Consider the following 27020-nt stretch of genomic DNA (forward strand, 5'->3'; position numbering starts at 1 on the left):
GTAGCCAGGTTCAACAGCTACCAAACTGACTATACCTAGATGAGTCTTCTGCCACTGCAAACCAAGACTGATGGACTGGCTGAGGCAGAAGAGAAAGAACTCTGAATTTTGCACATGAAAAGTTTATTTTAGATAGCCAGGGCATCAAGATTTTATGGGAAAAAACTCTCCCCCCTGATCAGAGATTCTAACTATTAAAGAAAAAAACTTAGTTACCCCAGTAAGCGTCTGGAAGCGTTCTCAATTCCTTTTCTCTTGGACTGATGGTTTTCTCATTTCTTTTTCACTTCAAAAAAATTGTCCTTTACATTCTGTCCTGGTATCAACTTAAAACAATTATCTGCTTCGACATAGGGTGGGAAATAGCAAAATGAGTTAATCCCCTAAGTAGAGAGTGTGCGGGGTTTCGGCGGGGCTTGGGACCGCATTGGCATCTCTACCCTTTGGGACGTAATACACAGGGTTATTCTCAAATCATTCCAGGAACTTCAAGCAGATTTTTCCATGCCCCGCCACCAACTTTATAAGTATCTACAGCTCCGTCACACTTTATCCACATATATCAGTGCTCTGTCAGCCTGCTCAGATTTCAACCCGCTATAAGGAAAACTATCTCGGTAGCCACATAATAACCAAACCGATCCCTAATCACAAATAGCGCCTCTACGAGGGCAGCCTTAGGAAGGCGGGGCAGAGACACATTGGAAATATTGATGATGATGCAGGGTGGAGGTGCTGGAGTCCCTGCAAGAGGCTGTGATATCCTCCCGCTTGAGGTTGATCCATTTTAAATATCTCCACTGTGCAAACTTTACTAGGCACAAGCTACGGCTAATGGGGCTTATTGACTCTTCCACAAGTCTGTGGTGCGGCGCAGAGGAAGGCACTTTTCTACATACGGGATGGGGAGCCCTTGCCCAGTTCTGGAGAGGGGTAATGGCATGCCTGGCTGAGATCCTGGCCAGGGACCTTCCTGCGTCTCCAAAATTACTTCTACTGCACAGTACTGAAGAAATAGATGACAATAGATATAAAAACCATCTACTATTCCTTGGCCTCACACTTGCTAAACGTAATATAGCCCGACATGGAAGGCTACTACTCCACCATTGTCAGTGGAGGAGTGTGGCTCAATGGTTAGAGCGGCAGACCCTGATGCAGAGTTCTGGCCAGGGACCAGGGTTCGATTCCCGCCTCGGCGGGGTCTCGGGCTCAATTTCCTCGGACCTGTACATTCTCGCCTCGGTGCCTATTCTAATCACGGGCCCCACTCTGCAACTCTGGGCAATAGCTTGCTTAGCCTCCACACCGGCCCCAACAGCGCTAAGGATTACTGGCTTCACCCTGGGGGTGCCCAGGAGTGGACACTTCACAGGTTAAGCCAGGAGGGGTTCCACAGTGGTATGAGTATCAGCACCAGGAAACTGCATAGGCGACACCGCAAGGTGACCGTCTGGTGACAGTGCGCTCTATAAGTACCATGACATTTACATTTACATTTACAAAAGGGCATGGATTTCTGTATGGGTTTGGAGATAACTATATTTCAAGCAAGGGGATGTCCACAGAAACACCCCTAAATTTGGCAGAGGTAGGCTGAATATAGTGGCGTGTCACCTGAGCCGGTTGCCTCTACAGATGTGCAGTTGGAGTCTGAAATTAGACTATATGGTCTGGGCACACATGAAGCTTCCTAATGTACTTGTGCAATGCATGAAGGTCTACGGGTGGGGTGGGTGTGGGGGGCACTGGAGTGTTTATGCGCAAACAATTCAGATGTTATAGTGTATTTTTCTTCTTCCCTGTGGACTATTGTTTATCGAGCTATGGACAAGGTGTCATGTCAATGATCAAGTGATTTCACTGTGTTTATATGTGGTCCTTATGGGCCTTGTCGTGGGAAAAATCTATTAAAAAAGTTGTGAAAAAAACAAAAACAATCATCTGCTTTGTGTTGAAGGTTCAAAAATTCAGCAAGGGAATCTCTGAAGGCAAATTCCTGGGAATCACTGAACGTGAATTTTCCTAGACCATATTGTGATCTTCCAGTGACACCAAGGGTTCCTTTGATTTGCAACTTGGGAGGTCAGGGGTGTACTCCCCAACCACCATCTGCTGTTTTCAAAACTTTTCTGGGGAAAGTCATTCTTGCACCCCAGCGACTGGATCAAATTGAGGTCATGGTTCTAGATCCAAATCTTATGGTATACTCCTCCTCAATAGCATCAACTGGCCTTTGTTTTGTGTTCTGGCCGAATGTGGGAAAGTAGGATCTGCTTTCATGGTCACCCCCACTTTTTGCTAAGTGTCATTATGTTTTACTGACTACTCTGACTGGGATCCTCCTAAGCAGGACCCCAGTCTCTGTGCTTCTCTCCTAAATTGGACATGGTGAGTACTTAGGTACACTGCAGATTGGCTACTGGGGCACCCTTGTAAGTCCCTAGTATATAGTACTAAAGGTGCCCAAGGCATAGGTACACCAGGGGTCTGCCATGGGCTGAAGCATGTATTATGCCACCCATGAGAGACCACTTAAATTCCGACTACAGGCCTGCCATTGCAGCCTGTGTAAGTAGGTGCTAGTACCACTTACAACAGATATAAGTTTCCTTATATCTGGAGTCACTACACAATAAGTCACCCCTAAGGTAGGGCTGAAGGCAGGGTGCTCGGTTCTAAGTGTGAGGGTGCCTGGCATGAGCCCTGGAGTCCATTCTCCTGGGTTCTAAGTGCCGCAGTCATTGCGACATACAGAGTGGCCATGCGTCATTATTACGCAATGACCATCTCTAAACTGGCTGTAACAAACCCGGTCATGTTTGGTATCAGACATGTTGGAATCATTCCCTGCCGTAAATGTTGTGGGACGTATGATTCCATGCACTGTAAAGCTCCTCTGGGAGGCCCTCGGTGCTCCCGTACCAGTCTTCCAGAACCAGACAGCAAGCTAGAGCTGCTGCCGACCAGAGACACGTTTCTGCCCTCATGCTGCTGAGCCAAGCTCAAGTAGGGGAATGCAGAGCAATAGTTATCCTGTCTCAGGCAGGTGTAACCACCTCCCAGACAGGGTTTAGTGTAGTGGGACAGGGTGGGGGTGCTTGCCAGCGCCACGGAGACTGCTTTAAGGGCACATTTGGTCCCCTCCTTGCATACTCTAGATCAAACCAGTTCAGGGAGCCGTTGGCTCCTGCTCTGGCGTGAAACTGGACAAAGGACATGGGAGTATCCTCCCCAGTGTCCAGCTCCTCCTCTGGGAGGGAGCCCTCAATTGTCCCAACCCTTCCATAAGGGTACTTAACGGCTTACCTGTGGGAGGGTCACTAGATTCGTCGTGGGACAATATTCAGATCTGAAACCACTTAATCTTCAACCATCTGGGCACGTTGGACTTCGCTTTGAGAACCGAGACTGCAACTGGGAAGGCTCCTGCTGCTCCTGGTCTCGCTGTCCTGCCTGTCTTCTGCAACGTCTGTGCTCCATAAAGGTTCTTCACAAGGCCTGTGAACATCCAGACACCCAAAGGAATCTCCCTTGGAGTGAAGGAGTCACTCCCCATGCACCTGCAGGTACCGCAGTGCAGCTGATGGGTCTCCTGTTCCTGAGCTCTAACAGACTCTGAAAGGTTCAGCAATACAGGTGGTTGTTCTGCAACTCCCTCGAGGCCTGCCCTGTCTTCACAGCAAGTTTGAAGTCTGTATCCCTCGTCGGAACCGCTGGAGCAGTACCCCTGTGCAATGCGTTGACTTGCTGTTGCCAAGGCTTGTTGGCTCTCTTCTCCAGAGATCTCCATGCTCCAAGAAGCTCAAGCCTCAATCATCTCCTGCAACCAAGCTCTTTGCCTGCGCCTCATCCTCTGCACCATGGACCTTCATCCTTTGGTGAGCTGCATCAGGTCCTCTTGTGACTCCAGTGCCTCCGGCCTGTGGGTCCTCTTGAGGGTCTTTTTTGGCTTCAGTGGGCTCTCCGGCTTGCTCGGGCCTGCTCTGACCTACCTGCGTCGCCTGGCCTACCCAGCTGCAACTTCAAGGGCACCGTCAACTCTCCTGTATCCCCAACATCGGTGGGCATTTGTCTCCTGTGCCTCCTGGTCACTCCTGAGTGGCATAGACTCTGTCACCTCTTCTTGCAGGTACCTCTCCATCCTGAATTCACCTTTAGGTTCCAACTGACTCTTTCTCCATCTTCGCCAGTGGCATCTTTTCTGAAGTATTCCATTGTGGTCTATGGCGGTTTCCGACGTCACTTCGTACCTATGCACCCGGATTCCCTGGTGTAGGTATCCTGCTTTCTGGGGTATCCACGGGGGGGGGGGGGGTTGGCTCTCCAACCTTCCATCATCCTCGGGATTTCTTCAGGGTCTGCTAGGAAGGGTCTTTCTTTAAAACTGCAACCACGACTTACCCATTGACTTGCATGGATTACGCAGTCGTGTTCCCACATTGCACACGGCCTCCGTTGGGTTCCTAGGTAGTCACCTTGGGTGGTTCCTTGGGTCTTTGACTCTTCTACGTCTTCTGGGTCCAGTCTCCAGTCAAGTCGTGGTTCACATTCCACTATTTTAGTATATGGTTTGGTCTCCCCCTGGAGACCACTGTGTATGTGTGCTTCTTATGTGTTCTATTACCAAAGTATTAAGTGTATTGTGACTATATCTCCGGATAGGAGATATTGAAATGTGTTAGTGAGTGTTAATAATAATTACATCTTTTTTTATAACTACACTGTGTGGTTATTTTTCACTTAACCTACACCGTAAGATTACATACTGGTAAAACTAGTTGCTTTGCACTCCTTCTGGACTAAGTCTGAAGGATGCTCTCCACAGTTACCACTTCGAAAGCTTTCTAAGGTTGTCTAAGAACTAAAGTACGAGTTACTTACCTTCGGTAACGATGTATCTGGTAGAGATGTCGTCTAGCCGCAGATTCCTTAACTTAGAATATCCCCAGGCGTCAGACTGGATCTGGATTTTTTTTTGCCACAGCACCTCTGCATGCCGCCACACGACCCCACCCTGATGTCGTCCACGGACATGAGGCCAGCAAGGTCAGTTTTCGTCGGAGAAACTTTTCCAAGGCACAAAGCGGAGCCACCAACAAAACTGTGAAAGTATGGGAACAGTGTGCGAAGGATGAAAAATCCGTAAAAGAAAGAAGGCGGATGGTGCAAAACATCATCATAAAAGACCGTAATCAGCCACTGTCTCCATATAAGTGAAGAAGTAAAGGCAGAGCAAGCTCTGACAAAAAAAAAACAGCAAAGCGAAGCATGGACCCTCCCCACAGGATGAGTAACAAGGGAAGAATATCTCAACAGACAAAGGTAAATTGTTATTACCACATAGAACTGTGCCGGTCAACAAGGACGGGGCACAGGAAGAACAGTCTGCTGCAAGAAGGTATGAAAAGAATAGCACTTACCTTATAGAAAAAGGGGGGCCGAAAAACAGCCCAGCAGATTCCCAAGAAGACGACTATGGAGGAGAGAGTAGCCTGGAGTCAATGGAGAAGGCGGGAGGGAGGGAAGGCAACAGGAGAAGAAGAAGAAGAATCTCCTGATAATGGTTAATCAAAAGGCACAGTTTTACAGGAAAGAAGCCACCTGGAGGGAGGCAGCCGCATATGGCAATTTTTAAAGGGGTGTAACCACGTGAGTACCCTGTAAGAAAACCAATGGCAACTGAAAGGAGGCAAAGTGGAGTAGCCAAACTGGCAAGGTCCTCGCAGAATGGGGAGGATGGGTGGGCGTTAAGGAATCTGCAGCTAGACAACGTCTCTACCAGATACATTGTTACCGAAGGTAAGTAACTCATACCTCTGATAGAGACATCTAGCGGCAAGTTCCTTAACTTAGAATAGATACCACAGCCATACTCCAAGGGGGTGGAGGGTCTGCGATACAACAACAGAAAGTGCCCGAAGCACTGAACGGGCAACAGAGTGACAGACTATGGGGAAGGCTGCGGCGGAGCAGCCAGACAGCAACTCAAGTAGCTCGGAAGAGCAAAAGACAACTGGAGACAAGGTATCACAAAACTGCCAGTTTGGCACAACACCATACCTGTGTTAATATGAGATGTATAAACAGCACTAGCCATATCCCAGTACAGAAGAGAGAGTCCGGACCGAAGGAGGAAGTAGGACTACTCCCAGCCCAATGGTGCACTAAGTGGACACCAACCAAGCTAGAGGATAACATGAAGAGGTAACCAGAGCCTACCAGGATAGTCCACACAAGGGAGGCCGGAGAGGCCACATCCAGGAATCTAAGGGCAAGAGGCAGGAACTGAGCAACGTCGTAGAAGTACAGGCGGGAACAAAGGACATGCCAAGGGCACACCTAGTCACCAAAGGGGCGACAGGGGCGAACAGTATCACTCTGAAGCACGCTGATGCGGGCCACAACTACAACATGCACAAAGCAGACAGCCACGGAGAAAAACAAGGTGGTGTAACTAAAATGAGCATGGGACTGCCCAACCAGGCAGCTTGAAGGCCAAGATGAGAACCTACTCACGAAATACAGAGATGCAGGGTGCAGCACCTGGGACGACCGGCATCAGAGGAGCTGTCCCGCAAGCATGGCAGACAGAGTGTAGGGTGATACCCAATGAAAAATGACACATCCGAAGGGAGTGGCAGCAGACGCACAAAAAGTGCCAATTGGAGCTGTGAAGATGAACATGCATAAATGTTGAGAAGAACCTCAGATCTACATCTACAGAACACGTCGTCCGACTGAGGCGAAATTTAAACTCCCCCCCCCCCCCACAGTAGAGTGACTGTTTATTATAAGAACACCAAGAAAGGAGCATCTGAAGCAGGGGTACCACCCCAGGGAGTGGAATGCAAGGAACCCTTATTGCCTAAGATGCAGGAAAAGGCACCCAAGTGCACTTAAATGCACTAAAAAACAGACACAGCCGTGCAGAACGAGGGCAAGCTCGAGTAAAGCACTGAAATACTCCTTGAAACACTGAGACATATGAACAGAGCTCGCAGTAGCGAAGCGAGGTGGAGATGTAGAAAAAGGGATACCCCCATGGGCAATCTGTAGATATATATATAGCAAAGGGAAAGAGCCGCGACCACGCAACTACGGGTGCCAAAGGAGGAATCCACCTAGTGCACCTATGGCAGGAAGTTGCCGCATTTCAAAGCGTGTCAAAATACAGAGAAAACCTCTAAAGGAGGAGAATGCGGCACATATGGCGTGCTCAAGCAAGGCGACCCATGGCATAAAGGAGATGGCGCCAAAGACACAACATTGAACACCGTGCAACGGTAAGATAATGGCGTCAGTGGACGTAGAGAGCCCAAACGGACCTTCATGCCCACGAGCATACAAGTACCCCACTTGGAGTAAGGCACACCCCCAAAAACACTGGGGAAACACCTCTTAGGGCAAACCACAGTCAGAGGACAGGACACAAACATCCTGTGGAACACCGCCACAGTAGGCTTATTGCCAGCCTAAAAACACATAGTGCAACTGGTGGATGCTAAATAAAAGGGTAACTACCCCAGAACATGCCTAATGGATACTTGCGAAATACAGACCTATGGGGGAGAGCGAAAGGCCGCAAGGAGGCGCTGAACAGCCGAATTGGTGTGGGCATCAAACAAAAGGACTCCCATCAAAAGGTAGGTCAACAAGGCACTCCTGGGTATTCTCCGGTAAGACGCCATCCCACACCCAAGCATGGCCCCGTAGGGCAACTGAACCAGCCATAGCTCGGCCTAAGGAATCCGCAGTATCCAAGGCCGAGTGAATCCCGCCAAATAACGGCCATCAGGGAGAAGATGAAGGAGGTCAATACGAGCGCCCTCAGAGGTGGCCGATAGGGGAGACTCGGCAGAGTCCCAAAGGGCAGAGGTAGCCCGAGCCAAGACACACTGTATTTAGTGAGCAAAGAGCTGCGCTAGTGGAGGCGAAAATGTTACGACCCCACGACTCCAGCCATCTGGACTCCCGGGAGGGAGGAAGCATCAGCTGAGGCAAGGAGGGAAAGCAGTTTGAAAATCAAACCTCTGAACATCTGGGTGAACAAATAAGCAAACTTGATCATGCGGAGCAGGACGGTGGCGGTGCAAGATTGAACGAGCCACCGGATCACCGGAAGCTGGCCGAGCCCAGGTGCCCCGAAGGGCATCATAAAGAGAAGCTTGGAAGGGCAGAAGCGGCTCTACATTCCCCGAACCGTGGTGGAGGACATTCAGCAGAGGGTCAACAGGCAGGGGTACCGAAGGGGGTTGCATACTCAGAACACGAGCGGCCAAGGAGACAACCCTAATGAACGCCGCACCGGCCTCTGTAGCCCTCCGAGGAGGGGACAGCAACTCATCCGTGGGTGAGGGCTGTGAACTAAGTCTCCCACCCCCACCGAGGATGAGACCAATGCCCAAAAGAAGGAAGCCTCATTGACGAATGAGGGTCCTGATGGGCCTCCTGAGGAGGCGGGGATTCCGTCGGGGTCACAAATTCCAAGGAGGGGGGGGAGAGGCAAGGACAGATCCAGCGTCACCGGATGTTGAGGCGACACCGAACACCCCCCGAACGCCTCCGGAGAGGAGTCAATAATCCGGCGTTGGGCCACTTCGGTTGGTGCTGACCCTGTCCGGCGCAGACTCGGCCTCGTCCGGCGCAGACTCGGCCTCGTCCAGCGCAGACTTCACGTCAACCACGACCAGCTCCATTTCAAAAGAAGGGGACGGTGCCAGAGCGGGGAGGCAAGCCTACGATCAGGACCGGCGCAGGACCAGCGCAGACTCAGCCTCAACCACAACAGGCTCCGACTCCAAAGTAAGGAATGGAGTCGGAGCTGGGGAGGCAAGTCTACAGCGCTGGACTGGCGCCAACCCTGGCTCCGGACAGGGAGCCGCCTGTCCAGAAGGCCGAGGTAGGCTCAAAGCAGGGCTTTGAGCACCAGCAACCACCTGCGACACCACAGGGAGCTCCACGGGACTATGTGGTGCAGCAGGGATGCTATGGGTCGGAGAGGGAGACCCAGCCGTGGCTGCGCCCTGATGACACCATATCTCCATCATCCCTAGATGGCGGGGGCGACCCACCGGAGAGTCTGTCGGAGACCTCGTATGTAGTAGAGGCACCGAGGATGTCCCAGGGAGAAGAAAGGACCCAAGGGAGGCCTGCAGAGCCGCGGCCTAAGCCTCCATTTGGGTCAGAGTCGCCCCCGTGCCAGGATAAGGCGGATACGGGTGGGGTGACTCCTGGGGGCGCACGTCCGGAGGATTCTGGGAACTAGTGCCCCCAACAACAGAAGGAAGTGAGGTTGAGGACCTCGGCGACATGCGCCACGACTTACCAGAGAGAGGCGAACGACACACCTGGGAACCAGAGGACGACTGATGCCGCAAATGGAGCCCACTGCCAGAGGGACCTGCCGCCAATGAGGAGGCCGGGGGCCAAGACGACTCCAACCGGGACAGGCAAGCCGAAAGAAGCTTCATCCTGCGCTCCCGTCGAGACTTCGGCTTGAGGTTTTGGCAGGCGTCGCAATCTGTCAAATCATGGTGTTCGCCCAGACACCACATACAAATAAGGTGAGGGTCCGTCGCGGACATTTGCTGCAAACAGGAGGTACACGTTTTAAAACCCGAAGGCATCGCAAACTGTTCCAGACGCGAAGCATCAAAAAGGGGCCTGAATACAGGCCAGAGGAACTGCTTACTCAAGATCTGTGTTGCACGCGGAAAAGAAGGAAACTGACGTCAGCGCACCGGAAGGAACTTGTATGACCTCGCTGACGTCATGTCCGTGGACGAGGTCAGGGCGGGGTCGTGTGGCGCCGTCCCCCGGCGCGCAGAGGTGCTGCTGCTAACATTTATCTGGATCCAGTCTGACGCCTGGGGATATTTTAAGTTAAGGATTTCTAAGTTAAGGAATCTGCGGCTAGATGTCTCTATCAGATATCGCCATAAGGGTTGTCTGGATTCGTACAGGGTGCTAGATACACTTACATAAGTGAGCACCACATACTAAGCCAGCCTCCTTTACCAAGACTATACTTAAAGAACAAGTTACCTTCGTAACAACATTTCTAGTGGATATTCTATCTACCTGACGATTCCTCACCTGATGAGTCCCCTCTAGGAGCCAAACTATGTGAAAAAGCTGTAGGCACTGTCAGGCACCTGCTCGAATCTGGAACCTCCCCGCATGTGACATTATGGAGCTGGAGAGACTGAAGAAAGCGGCAGGAATGCAGTACAAGAACTAACTTGGAACCTTTCTAAATAGGCACGATTTACGCTCAGCACAGGGATGTGGGTGAGTCGGTGACGAATCTGTAGGTAGATAGAGTATCAAAAAAGCAATATCATTACTGGACGGTAAGTGGCTGATTTTTCTTAGGGATATTTCTACTTTGAGATTCCTCACCTCAAGAATCAATACCAAAGCAGCTATTTCTGAAAAGACTGCAATTGGTGAAAAACACCACTGCTTGGCTTCTCACTGATTTCAGACCTTGTGTACTTATCGCTCATCTTTTACCAATTAGGGAAAGGATACTTTTCGAAACTTAGGTTGTGGTACACCGTGCAGAGTGTCTGTCTGTCTGTCTGTCTGTCTGTCTGTCTGTCTGTCTGTCTGTCTGTCTGTCTGTGTCTCTCTCTCTCTCTCTCTCTCTCTCTCTCTCTCTCTCTCTCTCTCTCTCTCTCTCTCTCTCTCTCTCTCTCTCTCTCTCTCTCTCTCTCTCTCTCTCAACATTTTCAATTACTGCGGCGAGAGTGGAACAACCTCGTCAGTAATGCACTCCCTCACCTTTCTACTTTTTTCAGAACTTAGCTTATTATTAAATAAATAAACTTTAGTTTAACTTTTGTCATCCTTACGGTTGTTGCTGGTAATTTCTTCAACAGCGCTATGAAATTCACCTAAAATAACAAAACAGAACGGCCTGTATCTATCAGAAAGAACATTATCCAAGGTCAGAGAGTTGTTCTTCTAGTGGATACTGGCTCCCACAAGTTACTTAACGTTTCATTCCTACAATAACAACAAAGGATGAGGAACACAACCAGAAGCTATTGTGTAAGGAATGATTGCAACAACGCCTTACCCCACAGATACTGTTCAATAGTAAGACATTAGTGCTTAGCGCACAGAAGTAATAAAGATCACGGTACTTCCCAGCAAACAGTATGCATTAAGCGCCTTTTGAGAAGGTTGAAGTTGCAGTCATAGCCAGCTCAAGACAGCCGCGAAGAGGAAGCTACTTGGAGGCTGGTTATCAGGGTCAGCTTGTTAAAGCTGTGCGGAGGCAGACTATCAACAATCTATTATTCGTTATTAAATATTGGGTCCTATGAATGTTATGGCTCAGAGCACTACTCGGTCCTAGGCTTTGCAATGCAGACTGTCACCACCTTAGGCGAATAAAGAGGGGTAAAATCACAGCAGGCATAGGTTGGGAGCCATCCAACTGCAGTCACCTTATGTAAAAAAAGGCGGCCAAACTCTTAACACCTTCATCTTAGATGATATTGTAAAACGGAGAGTAAAAGATAAAACCAGCAACTCGCTAACTTTCTTCATTGTAATAGCCTGAAAGAAGGCAACTTCCCAAGGTAAATATTTAAGAGTATAAAAGAATGCCCATGCAGAAGAGCCAAGGCCAAATTCTATGCCCATTCACGTACGTGAAACTGAATTGGGGTAAACTTGGGGCTCATGTAGGGTTCAGTAGGCTGCCAATATATGTCGGTGTGCCTTCCTAAAATTGTGGTCCACTTCACCAATTTTGAGGTGGGAGCACCACAGGGTTTTGCCAGCTGAGCCTCAGTTGCCTTCTGTTATGGTTGTTGAAATCCATGGCCTGGGGGCGCACCACTGGGCCGCCAGATCACAGACGGTTTGATTTTCACACCCTAGGCTGTAACCTGGGGTACTAAATTCCAAAGCAAGGAAACAAACAATGCCCTTAGACACAGGAAGAAAACTTCAAACACTACATGGCTATTCAATTTTTGTACTGTTGAAAAAATCCTGCTCTGGGAATTTGGTTCAGTAAAACAATAATAGTTTTACTAAAGAGGCAAACAACAACATTCAACGTCAAACTCACAAGTTCCCTGCATTTGGGCTTAAATTCTGGAGATTGCTTTGCAGAATATCTCCCTCTCTGGAACCGAAGATATTCCTGAAAAGGAAATCAAACAAGAAGGGCAAAGACTGAGCTGAAGCAGGTCAGGGTTGCAGGGTCTACAAGCCCCCTTCGAGGCAAGCAGAAAGACCCATCCCACAGGGCTGGACTGGATGTAGCGGGCATCGGGCGTTTCACTGGGAGGCTGCTAGGGTAGGGTCCGGTTTTGTTTCTGGGTGGCCGGTTTGGTAGTGGGGTGCAAGGTTTGCAGCAGTACCTCAATATTGCCACGAAGTAACAGATTCAGCAGGTCAGCATAATCCGCTCTGCACTCCCTTTAGTTTCCAGACTCCCTCTGTTTTGAAATATATTATGGTTTTAAAAGCAAAGTTCCTTGTACATCCCGCAGTTTTCAGCAACAATAAAAGTGTCAAGATATCGCTGGTAATTATTATTTATGCTGGAGAGAGATCAGGCTTCGTCTAGTAGCAGTAGTACAGAGGGTTAATGTGCCTTCTGCGAAAAACCTGTAGCACGCATATCACAGAACAGCATTTTCTGTGCATAGCTCAGTTGGTTACTGCTTTTGTCACAGAGATCCTTTTCTGAATGTGCAGTTCTCAAGTTACAATCATAATGTAGCACAATGAGCTATGAACTGCAACCAAAGAGCTGCTAGCAAGGTGCATGGTACAGGTTAGAAGTTTATAGGTTATGTTCTTCCTCAGTCTTTCGTTATCCTAATTTTGCTAAAAAGGGTTTGTTTGGGTAGAAATAAATTGTTATTTGTAAAGCCAACCATTGTTACTTTTTGAATCCTGAGTTTCTGCCTCTCCAGACCAAACACCCTTAAAATATACTGCTTACTAGTATGGATGCCATGTGACTCCTACGACTCGTAGTCCTCTTTGTCTATTGTAACATTTTCTATACACGGATTTACACAGTATTATTCATTGTCTCAATGTGCGTGTGATGTAAAGTGCTCCGACACCCTACACTGTTATGAGAGGAGCTATAAAAAAAATGAAATACACGAGAGAGGGGCTTTGGAGAGATCAGGGGCACTGTTGGAGTGCGACAGTGAGGGCATCATTGAAGGGCCCCAACGAAGATTTTCATATCCTAGCGTACAGTATAGTCATCATTTACTATGCCTTAAAAGCAAATACAATTGATTATATCATTAAAGAATGTGTTGCAGAATGCACTATTTTTACAGTTTTTCCCCATATTTTCTTGGGAGAAGAACCCCCACCCCATCTCATATACCCCTAGTACGGGTCAGGTCTGCTCACTGAACTAGCTTGTTATGCAACGTACGGGAGCTGGTCTCAAAAAATTTACCAAGGCTGCTTTGGGATCCCAATTTTGCCCTGCCCAACTCCAATGGAATGGAACTTTCTGACAGACAGAAAAGGGAAGAAGGGCAAATGACAAAAGGCATAGTGCAGGAGAGAGTCTCAATCTATCTTTAAGGCATCTCAACTGAATTCTGGAGGATAAACTATCTGAACCAATAACGAAGATATATTGATGGAAGACTCTGCAAGCATGTCTATCACTGAGATACAGCCGACTGAAAAATAAAAGAAGCCGTACCTCCCTGGAAAATCTACCACTTGTGGTGGACTGTCAACATCCTGCTGAGGAAATCGACCACAACATTGCTCTTTCCTGACACATGAATTCTTGACAAAACAATTCTACTGCAAGATTGCCACAGCCTCAAAGAGGAGGGAATACACCCTACGTCCCCTTGCATGTTCAATATTGCACATATATCGACAATAATCTTTCATTAACACAGCATGTGAAAGCCAACCTCACTGCCTTCAGCTCTAGAGGACTGCTGTGCACTGGTTTGTCCTGAACACTCCACACCCATTGAAAGACAAAAACCTAGATAAGCGCTGCACATAATCATCGGTCACCAGAGTCAACTGAGGCCACAGTGTCTGAAAAGGCTCACCCCTTCAACAAAGTTTCCAGCAAGATCCAACACAGAAGATTCCTGTATCAATTCAGTGTCTATATCCCCTTCTCCCCCCACCCCCCTCCTCAAGAAAGCTTCTTATCCAAGGGCTGATCCTGTCAAGGCTGGATTACAGTAACGCCCTTTACCTCGGTGCCCCAGAAGCTACAATTCATAAACTGCAACAGATCCAAAATTCCACAGCTAGGCTGCTCACAGGTACTTTGGCAAGGTCTTCAGCGAAACCGGCCCTTAGATCTCTCCACTGGCTGCCAATTCGTGAGAGGATAAAGTTTAAATCCCTGTGTATTGTCCACAAATCTTTACAAGGTAAGGGCCCTCCTATTTTGAAGAGCTTAGTGTCGCCTTACAAAGCCAACAAGTCCCTTCGCTCCGATCGTGAATGTTTGGCCAGAGTTCCCAGAGTAAAGAGGGCGCGAACAGGAGGTCGGCGATTCTCCATTAATGCAGCGACTCTGTGGAACTCACTACCGCTGAAGATGCGAGCTGAACCGAGCCATCTGCGGTTTCGGAAGCTTCTCAAAACTTTCATTTTTCCCCAGGGCCTCTAACCCGGCATTTTCCCCTCAGTAATCTTGGCTCGCCAGCGCTGGGACGCCTCCGGCTAACCATGCGCTTTACAAATCTGCTTCCATTCCATTCACTGGTCGCAAAGCTGATTCTACTGCAGACAGACACAACTGCAGTGGTTTCAACCATTGACGAGCCTGAGGGGAGAGGGGTTGGCCTAACGGCTAAGGCACTCTACCTCGGACCTGGGGATCTGGGTTCGAGTCTCGGTAACGACGCCAAAAACCCCCTGTGATTCTGGGCAAATCACTTAATCTCCCCGTGCCTAAAAAATGAAAGTGTGTCCTCATGTAACGTAACTGGTGCTATGTAAAGCGCTCTGATAACTGATTCGGTTCGGTTCTAGTTCGCGCTATATAAAACTCTGCAAAAAAAAAAAAAAGCAAATGCAAAAGGCCATCAGAGTGAGCAGCCTTGATATAGCTCTTGCTGTCTGAGATGTTCCTTCAAGAAGTCCATTGACAAAATACTACATAGCCAAAACTTTGCTGGAAAGGCCTACATAACATGAATCCAAAATAACCCCAAAGAACGGAGTACAGAGAGAAGGAAACAAAAGACATTTCTTGTACCTCGTTCAGAGCCCAAGCCTGTCAAACAGTAATTATAATGCACAGGTTTTTCAACGGTACAACCTTTGAACCGGCTTTCTGCAGTCATTCATCTAAATATATAAAGAGACGAACGCACTTCTGATGATGACCCAACCCCACACAGAGCTGCATCTGACTCCTTCCAAACTGTTAGCTGTAGCCCCAAACAACAAGCTACTTTCCTTTGCTACTGCTCTTTCTATTCTGGAAGATTTAAATAGCAGTGCTCTATGCGTTGTAAGTATTGCTGGAGCTGCATGTATGAGTCACCCCTCCAAGTCGAGATCTTTTTCTTTCTGAATTCTGTCCATAGCTCCCAGACACCTAGCCTAACCACTTTGCAGATCTCTATTTGGGACCTTTTTAGATTAGAAAAGAGACCATTATAAAGAACGGGAGGAGAGGGTGGTGGAGAATCTGTGGTTGGATAGAGTATCCACTAGAAAGACCATTACCAAAGGTAAGTAACTTGTTCTTCTGATGAATTCTTCCAACCACAGATTCCTCATCTTTAGAAGAGATACTTAAGCAGTATCTCCCACAGAAGTGGGTCTGTGGAATTTCTCATAACAAAAAGTCCTGCAGGACCAAATAGGTGAAATGCCCTTCCATACTGACCTAACATTCAAGGTAGTAGCACTTTGTGCACATGTGTAATGACACCCACATTGCAGCCTAACAGATGTCAGGGACAGGCAATCTGCATGCCAGCGCAGTGGTAGCAACCTTGATCCTGGTGGAATGGGCCCTCAATCCCTCCGGGGGCTGCTTCTTGGACAGTGTGTAGCTGATCTTATTGCACAGGACTATCCACTTAGGAGTCCTTTTCTCCCCTGCCCTGCTTTCTTTGCCCAAGAAAACCCCACAAATAGCTGTTCATTCATGGATGGTCATTGGTGTGACTGATCTATAAGCTTAAAGTTTTTTTAAGAATCCAGCCGATGAAATCTCACCTCTTTCAATGGGGGAGGCAGGGAAAAGAATGTTGGGAGAGAGATGGGTTGCCTAACGAGAAAAGCAATATCCGCTTTAGTCAGAAAGGCCACCTTGGTCCACAGCACCACTTTTTCTAGGAGAAAAGTGGTGTGAGGTAGCAGAGAGAGCTTGAAGTTCACTCATGCAACAAGCCAAAGTCACCATGACCAGAAAGAGTTTTCAGATTTAAGAGACATAGCTGAAAGCTGTGCATGGGTTTAAATGGCGTGCACATGAGGAACTTGAGGACCAAATTGTGGAATCACAAATAATTTGGGTTGAAGGTGGGGGCAAATGAGGCAAATCTTTTAGAAACCTCATCATAAGTGATTTGAACATAGACATACATGTAGAAAAGGCCCAAATGGCTAATAAGCAACCTTTAATGGTGCCCACTACAAGTCCTTACTGGGCCAGGCATACAACAGATAAAAAGAAGTCCATCAGTTTGGCCTGTAATGGTTCAGTATTGCAGGCGCCAGACCAGGCTACAAACAGATCTCAGCACCCGGGATAAACAGACTTTATAGAGGAAAGCCTGGCAGCAAGAATGACGCCCATAATCTTGGGAGGAAGATTGAAAACAGTTAACTGTCACTGCTTAATCTCCATCCACCTTGCCCTGCTGATGCAACAGAAGATCCTCCCAAAGAGGAAACTACTCATAGAACATATGTACATGCCCAGAAGTTTCAGGTACCACGCTGTACTGGCCAAATTCAGAGCCACTATGATTACTTGGGTCTGGTCATTCCTGACCTTCAGGATTCGGGGCATGAGAGGCAGCAGAGGAGAGGAGTACACGAGTCCCATGCTCCACTATCTAGAATGAGTCTCGGGGGAGGCCTTCTTGAGAACTTCACTATTCAAAAGCTTTGACATTGTGCTTTCTCTGCGGTGTGAAAAAATCTAATCAGGGTTCTCCCCACTTCCTGAAGATGCCCTGAGCCACCTCTTGGTGTAAGTGCCATTCATGAGCCACCAGGCGCCGTCAAACAAATTCATCCATCTTGGCGTGCAACAACCCCACCAGGTGGTTCATGACCAGGGAAATTCCATAACTTTCCTGCAAGCTCCAGAGACGAAGAGTCTCTTGGAACAGGACCCCACCCAGTCCTGCTTGTGGCAGTACCACATAGTGGTGGTGTTGTCTGTACAAACCTGAACCAGTCTCTCCTTTATGGTTGATAGGTAGGCTTTCAGCACTAGGCGAATGTCCTGCAGTTCCTACTAGTTGATGTGGTGACGAGGCTCCACTGGAGACCAGAGTCCTCTGATCTCCACTTCTCCCAGATGATCTCCCCATGCCAGTAATGACTCATCTGTCCCCACCATTCACTCTGGGTAGGGTAAGGAGTGGGGTCTGCCACTGGACCAACTGCGGTGGAGCCACCACTTGGTCTTTTGGAGTCTCCTCCTAGACCTGGATGGAATCTGACAGGTTCACCTGGTACTAGGCCTACGGAGATTTAATTCCACTGCAGAGCCCACATTTGACACCAGGCATTGTCGACTAGCAGGATGCCAAGAGGCCCAGAAACCTCATAGCCCCTCTCAACAAGGACGCTGAAACATCCTGGGTTCATTAAAGTGGAGGGAAGGCCCAAAGCAGCATTGTACCCAGAATGGCGCCAATGAAAGGGAGCGTCTGTGAGAGAGTCAGGTGTGACTTCAACTATTTGATAGTGAACCCTAACAAGGTCAGGATGTTATCTCATCTGGAGGTGGTCTAGGACTTTGGCAATCCCACCTTCAACAGCAAGTAATTTAGGTAGGGGAAGACTAGATCCCTCAACCTCCGAAGATGTGCTTCGACCACTGCCATCACCTCATAAACACCAGATGGGCATTGGTGAGGCCGAAGCAGAGCAGGACAAACTGACAATGCTCCTGCCCCACCTTGAATGGCAAGTTGTGTCTGTGGTACTGCTGCGTGAATTTAGGCATCCTGTAGGTCTAAAACGTCTATTGAGATGCCTGGATTCAGAGCAGGCAAAACCTGGGCCAGAGTGAGCATCTTTAATTTGTCTTGGCACAAGAAGGCATTCAGAAGGTGGTCAGCTAAAATGAAGAAGACCTCCATCCGTCTTTGATGTGTGGAAATAGAGGGAGTAACAGTTAATCCCGATTTCCCAAACCGGGACCCTCTTTATGGCTCCCATGGCCCAAAGAGCCTGCACTTTTTGGAGCAAGATGGACCAGTGCTACTCTGAAAGATGCTCTGATGTGGTGTGAAGTGCTGCGGACTAAAAGGAATAGCACGACAGGGCCTTGTTGAACAAACTAAAGGATCCACTTCTTGGATGTTATCTTTTCCCACCCTCTGAGGACATATCCTGCCACAGGGTGCCTGGGCGTCACTACAAACAAAAGCTGCTTGGAAGCTGATGCCACAGGGGGAGGTGGGGACTGGAAAGTGTGCTATCACTGAAGGCCAGGGCATTGTCTGCTTGGTTCCTGCCCTCAAAAAGACTGGGGCACCTGGTATAGGGTCAGTGGGCCTTGGCAGTGCCGGTGTGCAAACCTTCTGAAGTAGCCATGAAAGGGGCAAAACTGTTGAGGATACTGCCTTCCAGGAGCAGAAAGGCCCAAGGAACTCGATTTGAACAGGCATTCTTTAACACCTTAAAATGCTGAGTCAGCCTACTTGCAAACCAGGCGGAATCCATTATACAGCATGACTATTAAAGAGGCTTGCACATCACCTGAAGCTTGTGAACCTCATTCCATGTGTGCCTCCAAAGCACCACGCTGGTGCCAACTGGCCTGTAGAGCACTCAGTGTCCTGCCCGGACTGGACGCTATATTTTGCAGCACCCTGAGCATATTAGAGGGTTTGAGTCAGGCTTACCTACAATTCGTTGAGACTGTCAGAAAGATCTCACCAACCATGTCCAATAAGCAAGGGTATATCTCCCCACCAAACAGCTGGCGCTGTCTGACCGAAACGCATGGCTGATTGAAGAAAACCTCTGCTTTCTTAATGAATCAATTTTCTTTAACTCTCGATCTGGGGGAGTCCAGAGTAAATTAATTCGATTTTAGCCTACTAGTTAAAGCCTGACTCAGCAAACTCTCTGGGTAAGATCCTGCGGCAAAAAGTCAGGGTCGCCTGGAAACTCCCTGTGGCACCTGACAGACTGCCTATTCACTGGTGGACAGGATCAAGATTTGGACCAAGTGCCAATAAAAGTACCTGTCAGGGCTTAATTAAATGGAAGCAATGGTTTGGATGAAGTGTGTCCAGGTGGCAAAACCTTTGTCAATACATTAGTTTTGATTTCCATAGTTAACTAATGTAAATCCAACACCTCGGCTGCCAGTCTCGTTACTACGGCATAGAGGCGCTCTCCTCTGTTAATGGTCCAGTGGGAGAATACAAGCAAGTGTCCAGGGAAGTGTCCAACCCACTGGCATCCTGAAAGTCCATGAATAAATTGTCATCATCAAAGTATTGTGGAAAATAATCCCCCTCACCTTCAATGTCATCTTCAAAGCCTGGTTGCTCTGATAATAGTTTGAACTGAAAAGTTGTTGGAGCGTTTGGGTGCTGCTCAAAGGGAAAGACATTGTTCTGTCTAAATCAGATTGGACAGGGGCCGGGTGTGTGAGTTCGGCTTTTGGACTTGGCCTAGTCAGTGTTCAGATGAATTTTTGGTTAGGACTACAAGAATGGGGTCATCCTCCAGCACTACTGGTGTTGGCATTGATGCCAAAGGGGCCAATGTGGATTTTTGTGCCAAATTGAAAGACCGTTCCAGAGTCAGAGCAGAACTAAAGTTGGTTTCAGGAGACCAAGATGCCAAGGAGGCCAGACCTGCCAGTCGTAACCCAACTGGAGGCCTTCACAGATCCTTCGGCCCGAAGGCAAGCCAGAGGGAACCAGAGGAGTGCTGAAAATTCCCAACTTAGACTCTCTAAAGGCCTCAATCTGATGCAACGTCACTGATGCACCGGAAACTGGAGGTTCATCAATGATCGGTTGAGGAATCGTCTTCTTGGGCGGGGGACTGGAAGGTGGAGTGCGGGGTGGTGGTGCGGGACCGAGATTGTGAGGCACTCTGGCTTCCTTGCAATTTCTGGGGATGAGAATAGCAGGACTGGACTAATCTCACTTAGCTTTCTTGTACTTCTGTTTGAACGTACTGGAAAGCTTTGACTATGAAGAGGACCTGTTGCAGGAGCAGCTATTGAGAGCAGCTATGGGTCTGAGCCCTCGACTGAGCAGAAGTAGGTCTTCCAAGACTTTTTAGTGTTTGGTACATAAAGCTTCATTTCGCATTCCCAGAGCGCCTTCATATTCATAACAGCACACTCCTCGCAGGAATTGGAATTGAGCATCAAACTTAAATACTGAAAGCATGCCTCGTGGGGATCAGTCACAGATAGTTGCTTGTGAAAGACCCTACAAGGCTTAAGCTACGCAGTTTTATGAGAGGACATAATTCCCTTGCACAATAGTAAAAAAAGTTTTGTAAGAAATAATTCATTAACTGATGAGGAAAAAGATGAAAGAGCGACCTCCATATCAATTTACAAACGTGTGGAAACAAAGGAACTGTCCTTTTGTGCAGGGCTGTTGCTTATATGTGGCTCCAAATTCACTTCAAGGGAGGAACCAAGTCAATTCAAAGCTGCATTGCGCCACCTTCGGGTGCGAGGGAGCACTGCTGTTTGGATCCCCTGGGTCCATAGGTGTGCCTGGGGAGATTTTTAAAGTGAGGACTCTGCAGTTAGAAGTATCGATCAGAACTATTGATATTGTTGATGGACTCTTCTACAAAGAAGTGAAAGGCCTAAAGCTCTACCATGCACCTCACTCTGCTAAACCATAGCTAGGGAAGTCTCTCCCTTCTTGCCAAAAACAGACACTGGTCTTACCAAATTTCTCCAGCACAGTGTATTTAAAGATTTAAATTTGCTCCACAGATGAGCTGGATTTAGGGAAGGAATATCTAGATAGGGTCGGCAACACAAGCACTGGTTCAGAGAACAAAGAATTCACCTCCTTGCACCTCTTCCTCTTTTTACCATTAAAGGAAGGTGATCTTCAATGCTCCTTCTTCTTATGTTTCCATGTTGTAAAATGAGCCCTGGTTTGGCAGCAGTTGAAAGTTCTACGTCCAGATTGAGATCTAGGCTTATTTCTCAAGCAGAAAACTGTAAACTTAGCACCCCTCTCTCAAATTCCTTTACAATGCACGAGGGAACACAGAGACATGGTGTCAAGAGGCTTGCCTAGATATCGTAAGCACTTCCAAAATTTTACAAATGAATCAACAAATTCCAACAGAAACAGAGAAAAACATCAGCAGTTCTGGATCCCTCATCGATGAAAGGATGAAAATAAGAAACTAACGTCGGCAACATTCTAGGGGAGACACATAATTTGCAGTAAAGTCATATGGCTCTGTCTGTGATGTCAATGGTTCATACCAGACATCATTAACGTGGAATGTCGGGAAAAAGTCTCTGGTTAAGGTCTGACTCAGGACAAAACCTACGATACCACCTGGAGAAATTTAAATTAAAGAAGCTACGACAGTGAGCATCTATTACAAAAATTACATTATTATTCCACTCCCCTGGTGCACTGTGGAACACAATAATTGCAAGAAAAAAATCTGAAGACATTTTGCAAGTAAGAAAAAGGATTAAAATGAACTATCATTTATTCCCCAAAAAACAATCTGGTAAAAAATATCCGTCTAGCAGATGATCACTGCAGGCATCCATGTGCACATGCATTGAAATCATGATTTTTCTTAGTATCTAAAACGGGATACAATCATGACTCTGGAGCAAATTACATGCATAGCCTCCAGAAATCAGGACTGGGTGATGGATCACCAGGTCAGAAAAGGTCTGGAAGAAACATCTGTATGTTTGTCTGAAATTTCATAATAAGACCGTTTGCTTTCTTAGTAACTGTTAGTTTGAGGCACTCGAAAAGGAACGAGGACCAGTAAGCAACAGAAAAACTAGCAGCAGACGCAGCAATCTAAACAGATTGCCTTTGGATTGCTGTTACCAATGTAATCTTAATTTCTTACGTTCAACCATACTGAAACGAATTGTTAAAACAAATACCAAAAGAGGGAATTTGTTTTTCCAGATGTATGCCTGTACCGGCCAATTCTGCAACCTTTCTAAGGGTATTCACTGTGGGGAACAGCCTCTTCTGCAATTTCCAATGCACGGGTGCGATGATTCAAAAAGAATCAATGGAGGAGGATTAAGCATGTGCCACTTAGCAAGTAGAGCACCACCCAAGGAAGCTGTTTGGGAGGTAACAGAGTGTATCCATGGGATACCCTAGGCACTGCCCACGAGGGGTTCAGTCACAGACTGCACCTCCAACTGCAGGGGGACCCCGTACTCTGTTACAGGCAAGCCTGTCCACTTGTACCAAAGGCTGGGTAGTGGTTCGAGAACTGCCTCTGTACCTTTTATTCCACTGAAATGGAGTCTAGATATTTTTTTAACCCAGGACATGGACTCAAAATGCTAAACTGCACTAAGCTCAACTGATGGGGATGCAGACTTGTGCACCCAAGATGTAACTTGGCGCCAGATACTGATATGAAGATCAAACAAACCACTAAAAGGAATACTACAAATTCCCATTACTGTCGTACTTAAACAGTCTCAAGTTTCAGGTATCTTCCCAGAACACCTTAAACAATATACACTCTTGTCTCATTTCCACTAAAATCCCAATAGGACCGGCTAACAAAGAGATTATTTTATTGTCCAAGATCTGCTTTTAGATTTAAAGACAACTAAACTGTTCCGGACAAATAGGGTAACGTCTTGTTATTAGTGAGATTGGTAATCTATTTAAACATGCAATAATGTATGAAAGGTCTTCAAAGAAGTAGTATAGCTATTTTTTCCTTCTTACCTCAGGTACGTTTTCAAGGCACTTGTGATAGTCTTAATCTCCCATTCGTCAATGACGTCCGTGTCGCCTTCGGAAGATGCTTTAGTCTCTATGGGTATAAAGAAATTGGGAGATATAATACAGTACTCAAACACGTGGAAAATAATCTGACAAGAGAAATCTCACAAAACTTCCGTTATTGGTAACTATGCATTTACCAGTGCGCATGCAAACCAGTTTCAGTGAAGAGAACTATTCGCCCACAATCCCAACAAGCAGAACGCTAAAGTGTGACTACAGTGAAAAGCGGTATTTTGGCTTCTAACCTGCTTTGTTTAAATGGCTTCTGGATGGTGGGTTCATTCAAACAAACCAAATTTAACAAAGTCGCCCTGCCAAGTACCATGCATCAGGCGTTAGACTAACGCATTTTAATGTGGTGGTCTGCATCACTGTATTACAATGCATTTTAGCGCATGCTTTGCGCCTTGCCCACAGCATTAATTTATAACAGCAGCATGCTTCACTCAACAGAAAACACCCTCTTACACAAGTCTTAAAATAAAATATATGCTTCAGTTATTCTACGTGTCCAGCTATGCTCTAAACCTTCTTAGAATTTCAGGCTTACGCTCGACTAATAAAAATGCCCCCCCAGAACAGTATAATAGATTTGTATTCTTTATGTGTGGGGCTCTTTAGGGAAATGCCTACAATCCGGTGCATAGTCCTGATCAGACTGTGCTGAATCAGAGTGTGCTTGGAGCAAACCGGTACTATGTGCTTGGCGTAACTTCTGGTGTCTCCACTGTGGAAGTTAAGATCACCAAATGTACTTGAGGAATCTCACAAAACAGGTTGTTCCATGTGTTCCATCATGATAGCAAAGAAACTTCTTAACTGTGTTTCTGTATCCTGCAGAATTAAAAGTGGTCTGTGCTGTAAATACAGGGCCATCTAAGATCGGGGTTTTGTCTCACTGAACTGTCAGTTTAGCACGCCATGATGTATTAGCGCAAAGGGTTAATATCCTTGCTCTACAGTGCCAGTAGGACGCAGCAGGCTTTATTTTCTCAGCACTGTGAGGCTTAGTGAGTCAAAGGTAAGAGTGGTGCTTAATATTGCCATGGGAGAGAGGTTGGAGTTTTGATTCTCATCATAAAGTAGCGTAGAGGGATAATATGCCTGCTGCAAAGAAAGTCTACCAGCATATTAAAGAACTGTATTTTATGTGGATAGCTTTTGTCACACAGATACCTTTGCTACTTGTGGTTCAGCAGCACCTGATCCTGAGGTAAGGGTGTGGAGAGCTGTGCATTTAGAAAGAATAGGTTTAAAAGCATCCGCTATAGAGTTCCTTAGAGTTTCTCCTTGCTCAAATGGGTGTAATTTTTGATATTTTTTGTTTCCTTGGACTTCAGGGCATGATTTTGGTAGAGAGAAAATCCAAGCGTCACACAGTCATTGAATGTCACTCAAACTATGAAAATGTCGCACATAAGCAATCTGAAACCTTGGCAGCTATGACAAAGGGATAGCATGTTTATTAAAGCATTTATATTAGGTGGACCTCAGGCAAAGATGAGCACTTTACAAGTCTGACAGAGAGATGTACAATAACATTAATGAAGGATATTGTAGAGAATCTGACGTTAACATTTTCATGCTACTTGTTCGATTTCAATCACCCAAAGAGAAGACCGAAAGCACGCAAATTACCTAGGTGCAGCTTAACCACTATTTATAGCAAATAAAAAAAAAAGAGTATAACTTTACCCCTACGTTCAGTGTCCTAATTTTTCCACGATTTTGTGTCTTGGTCACTCTGGAACTTTAGCATTCTAAAGAATTAAATCTGTAATTTGCAACATCTTAGACCTATTGAGGGAACTCTTTAGCGTTAGAATATCACAAGTTTAAAGAAGACTCAGCCTTCCCCCTATCCCCTTCCCACCAAAAAGGTCTGTGTCAGCCCTATCCCACTGCGGCTGCTTTCCTTTTATGACGCAGGATTATAGCAGAGAAGCTCCAGGTGCAGCATAAGATGGCTGCCCCAATGCAAAGCTAGCAATTTTGTGCATGACATATCAATTGTTTACCTACAGTCAAACTCAAGCTATGAGACTCCAATTTGCTTGCAAAGCAGGGTGTCATATAGAGTTTAAACATGTACTTTCCCTTGAAAACTGTACAATGAATCGATGAATGTGCCGCTGTAGAAATGCTACAGATTCCTCCCGACCCTAATTTGCATTTCACTTCCTGTTTATAATTTTATGCACAGAGTAAAACTAATGATGGAAAAGTAGGAGTATCTATCTTTTCATGATAAACGACAAGTAAATATGCCTTCTATTGGGATTAATTTTTAACAAAGCAAAACCAAAGGGGATGATGGACGGAGTGTTAAACATTGCAAGCCCTCACCCCCAGTCAACTGATCTGGGTTTAATCCATCATCATTCTTTAGCTCAATCCGCCACCCCAGTTCAGGCATGGCCATATGCAAATTAGTCTGACCCTGTGCCTCATGGGAACAGTCCAGCCCGAACTGCCAAGCCATGTCTTCCCTGGACCGGAAACAAGCATCATGGGACCAGTTTCTGGCTAAACAGCCGTCATCAGCCAGGCTAGCTCGAATCCAGTGACAAAGTGAGCAAGGGACCCACGTCTGGGCATACCCTGCCAACTTAGGGCGAACAAAGCAAAACCAGATCAATTGACTGGGAATGAGTGCTTGCAATGTTCAACACTCGGGCCATCACCCCCTTTGGTTTTGATTAATTTTTAAACAAAGAAAATACACCCACACCTACGGAGGCTTGTACACAAACTTGAATCATTCCTAAGACCTCACAATATACAGTGTTCAAATCTAGGGTTAGAAGTGTTAACAAATACCATAAAAACCTACAATGCAGGTAAATGTACTATCAAATTAAACAAACACGATGTTGGCAAGTTTAACGCAGTCTCTGAGCCCTTCTTTCATGCCGGTTATTTATTCAATTGTATCAATGGGTTGTGTCTTGATAAATCCAGAGCATTTATACATTCAAGTCAATTTTATTGATTTAGATCTCTTACGAGATCAACAAGTATACATAATTCCATCTCTTTATAGGTGTCATGCTTCATCATAGGGCATGCTTCTCATCAAGCCGGCACTGCAGTGCCTGACGGGCACCCTATGAGGGGCTCTTTGTCTGGGATCTTTTAGTTCCCAAAGCCGTAAATTGAGGTGTGAGTGTAGGGCCTAATAGTGTAGATGAGTGTAGAGTGTATGAAGGAAGTGTGAGGGAAGTTTAAAAACGAACTAAGTGGTACTCAAAATTAATTTTTATCAGCAAGTCCACTTATCTAGGTTAAAAATTGAGTTAGCACACCACCAATGTAATGTTCAGCAGTGGCTAAAGAGTAGAGGTTAACATGTTTCTTGCCTAGTATGTCACAAGAGAAATTAATTGGCAATTCATCAGGACCATAAATGAAGTAAATATCTACACAGTGGTTAGCGTCCTCATTAGTATTAAGGGTACACCAAACACTGGGTCTACCGACTCAGGAGTCATATTGTGGGACTCAATGATGACATACCATGGCAAACTCTGGGGAGACAATAATTGGTTTGTTGTCTTGATGCCACAAGTACAGTGTACAGAATGTTCCTGTCGCTTTACTCCCCAGGGCACCGGGTATATCAGAACTTGGTAGTAGGAGTTTAGCTTGACTTTGGTACCATCGCTTAGGGCTATAAGGCTCCTTATCTCTCATTTTGTGCCTCCCTTTGTCCTTCCAATGGTAAGCCTTCTTTTCTAACCGAGTGACTACTCTTGTCCTTGTTTTTACCTGGCCCTCTTTTATTCTGGGTAGATCATATACTAGTATGAATTA

General features: G+C 46.7%; 1 protein-coding gene across 4 annotated transcripts in view; it reads right to left on the reverse strand.

The window, feature by feature from the left end:
* ARHGAP26 (Rho GTPase activating protein 26) overlaps positions 1-27020 on the reverse strand; it is a 2444655-nt gene that overhangs the window by 1126429 nt on the left and 1291206 nt on the right. For all 4 annotated transcript variants that reach the window (XR_013598661.1, XM_078653061.1, XM_078653060.1 and 1 more), the window contains exon 15: positions 23148-23235. Coding sequence is in view for 3 of the 4 variants with exons in the window: in XM_078653061.1 (XP_078509187.1) it covers positions 23148-23235 (88 nt within the window). In the remaining variant the exon portion in view is untranslated. The remainder of the gene's footprint in view (positions 1-23147; positions 23236-27020) is intronic.

This window comes from Lissotriton helveticus, chromosome 7 (genome assembly GCF_964261635.1).
Source record: "Lissotriton helveticus chromosome 7, aLisHel1.1, whole genome shotgun sequence".
Classification (NCBI taxonomy): domain Eukaryota; kingdom Metazoa; phylum Chordata; class Amphibia; order Caudata; family Salamandridae; genus Lissotriton; species Lissotriton helveticus.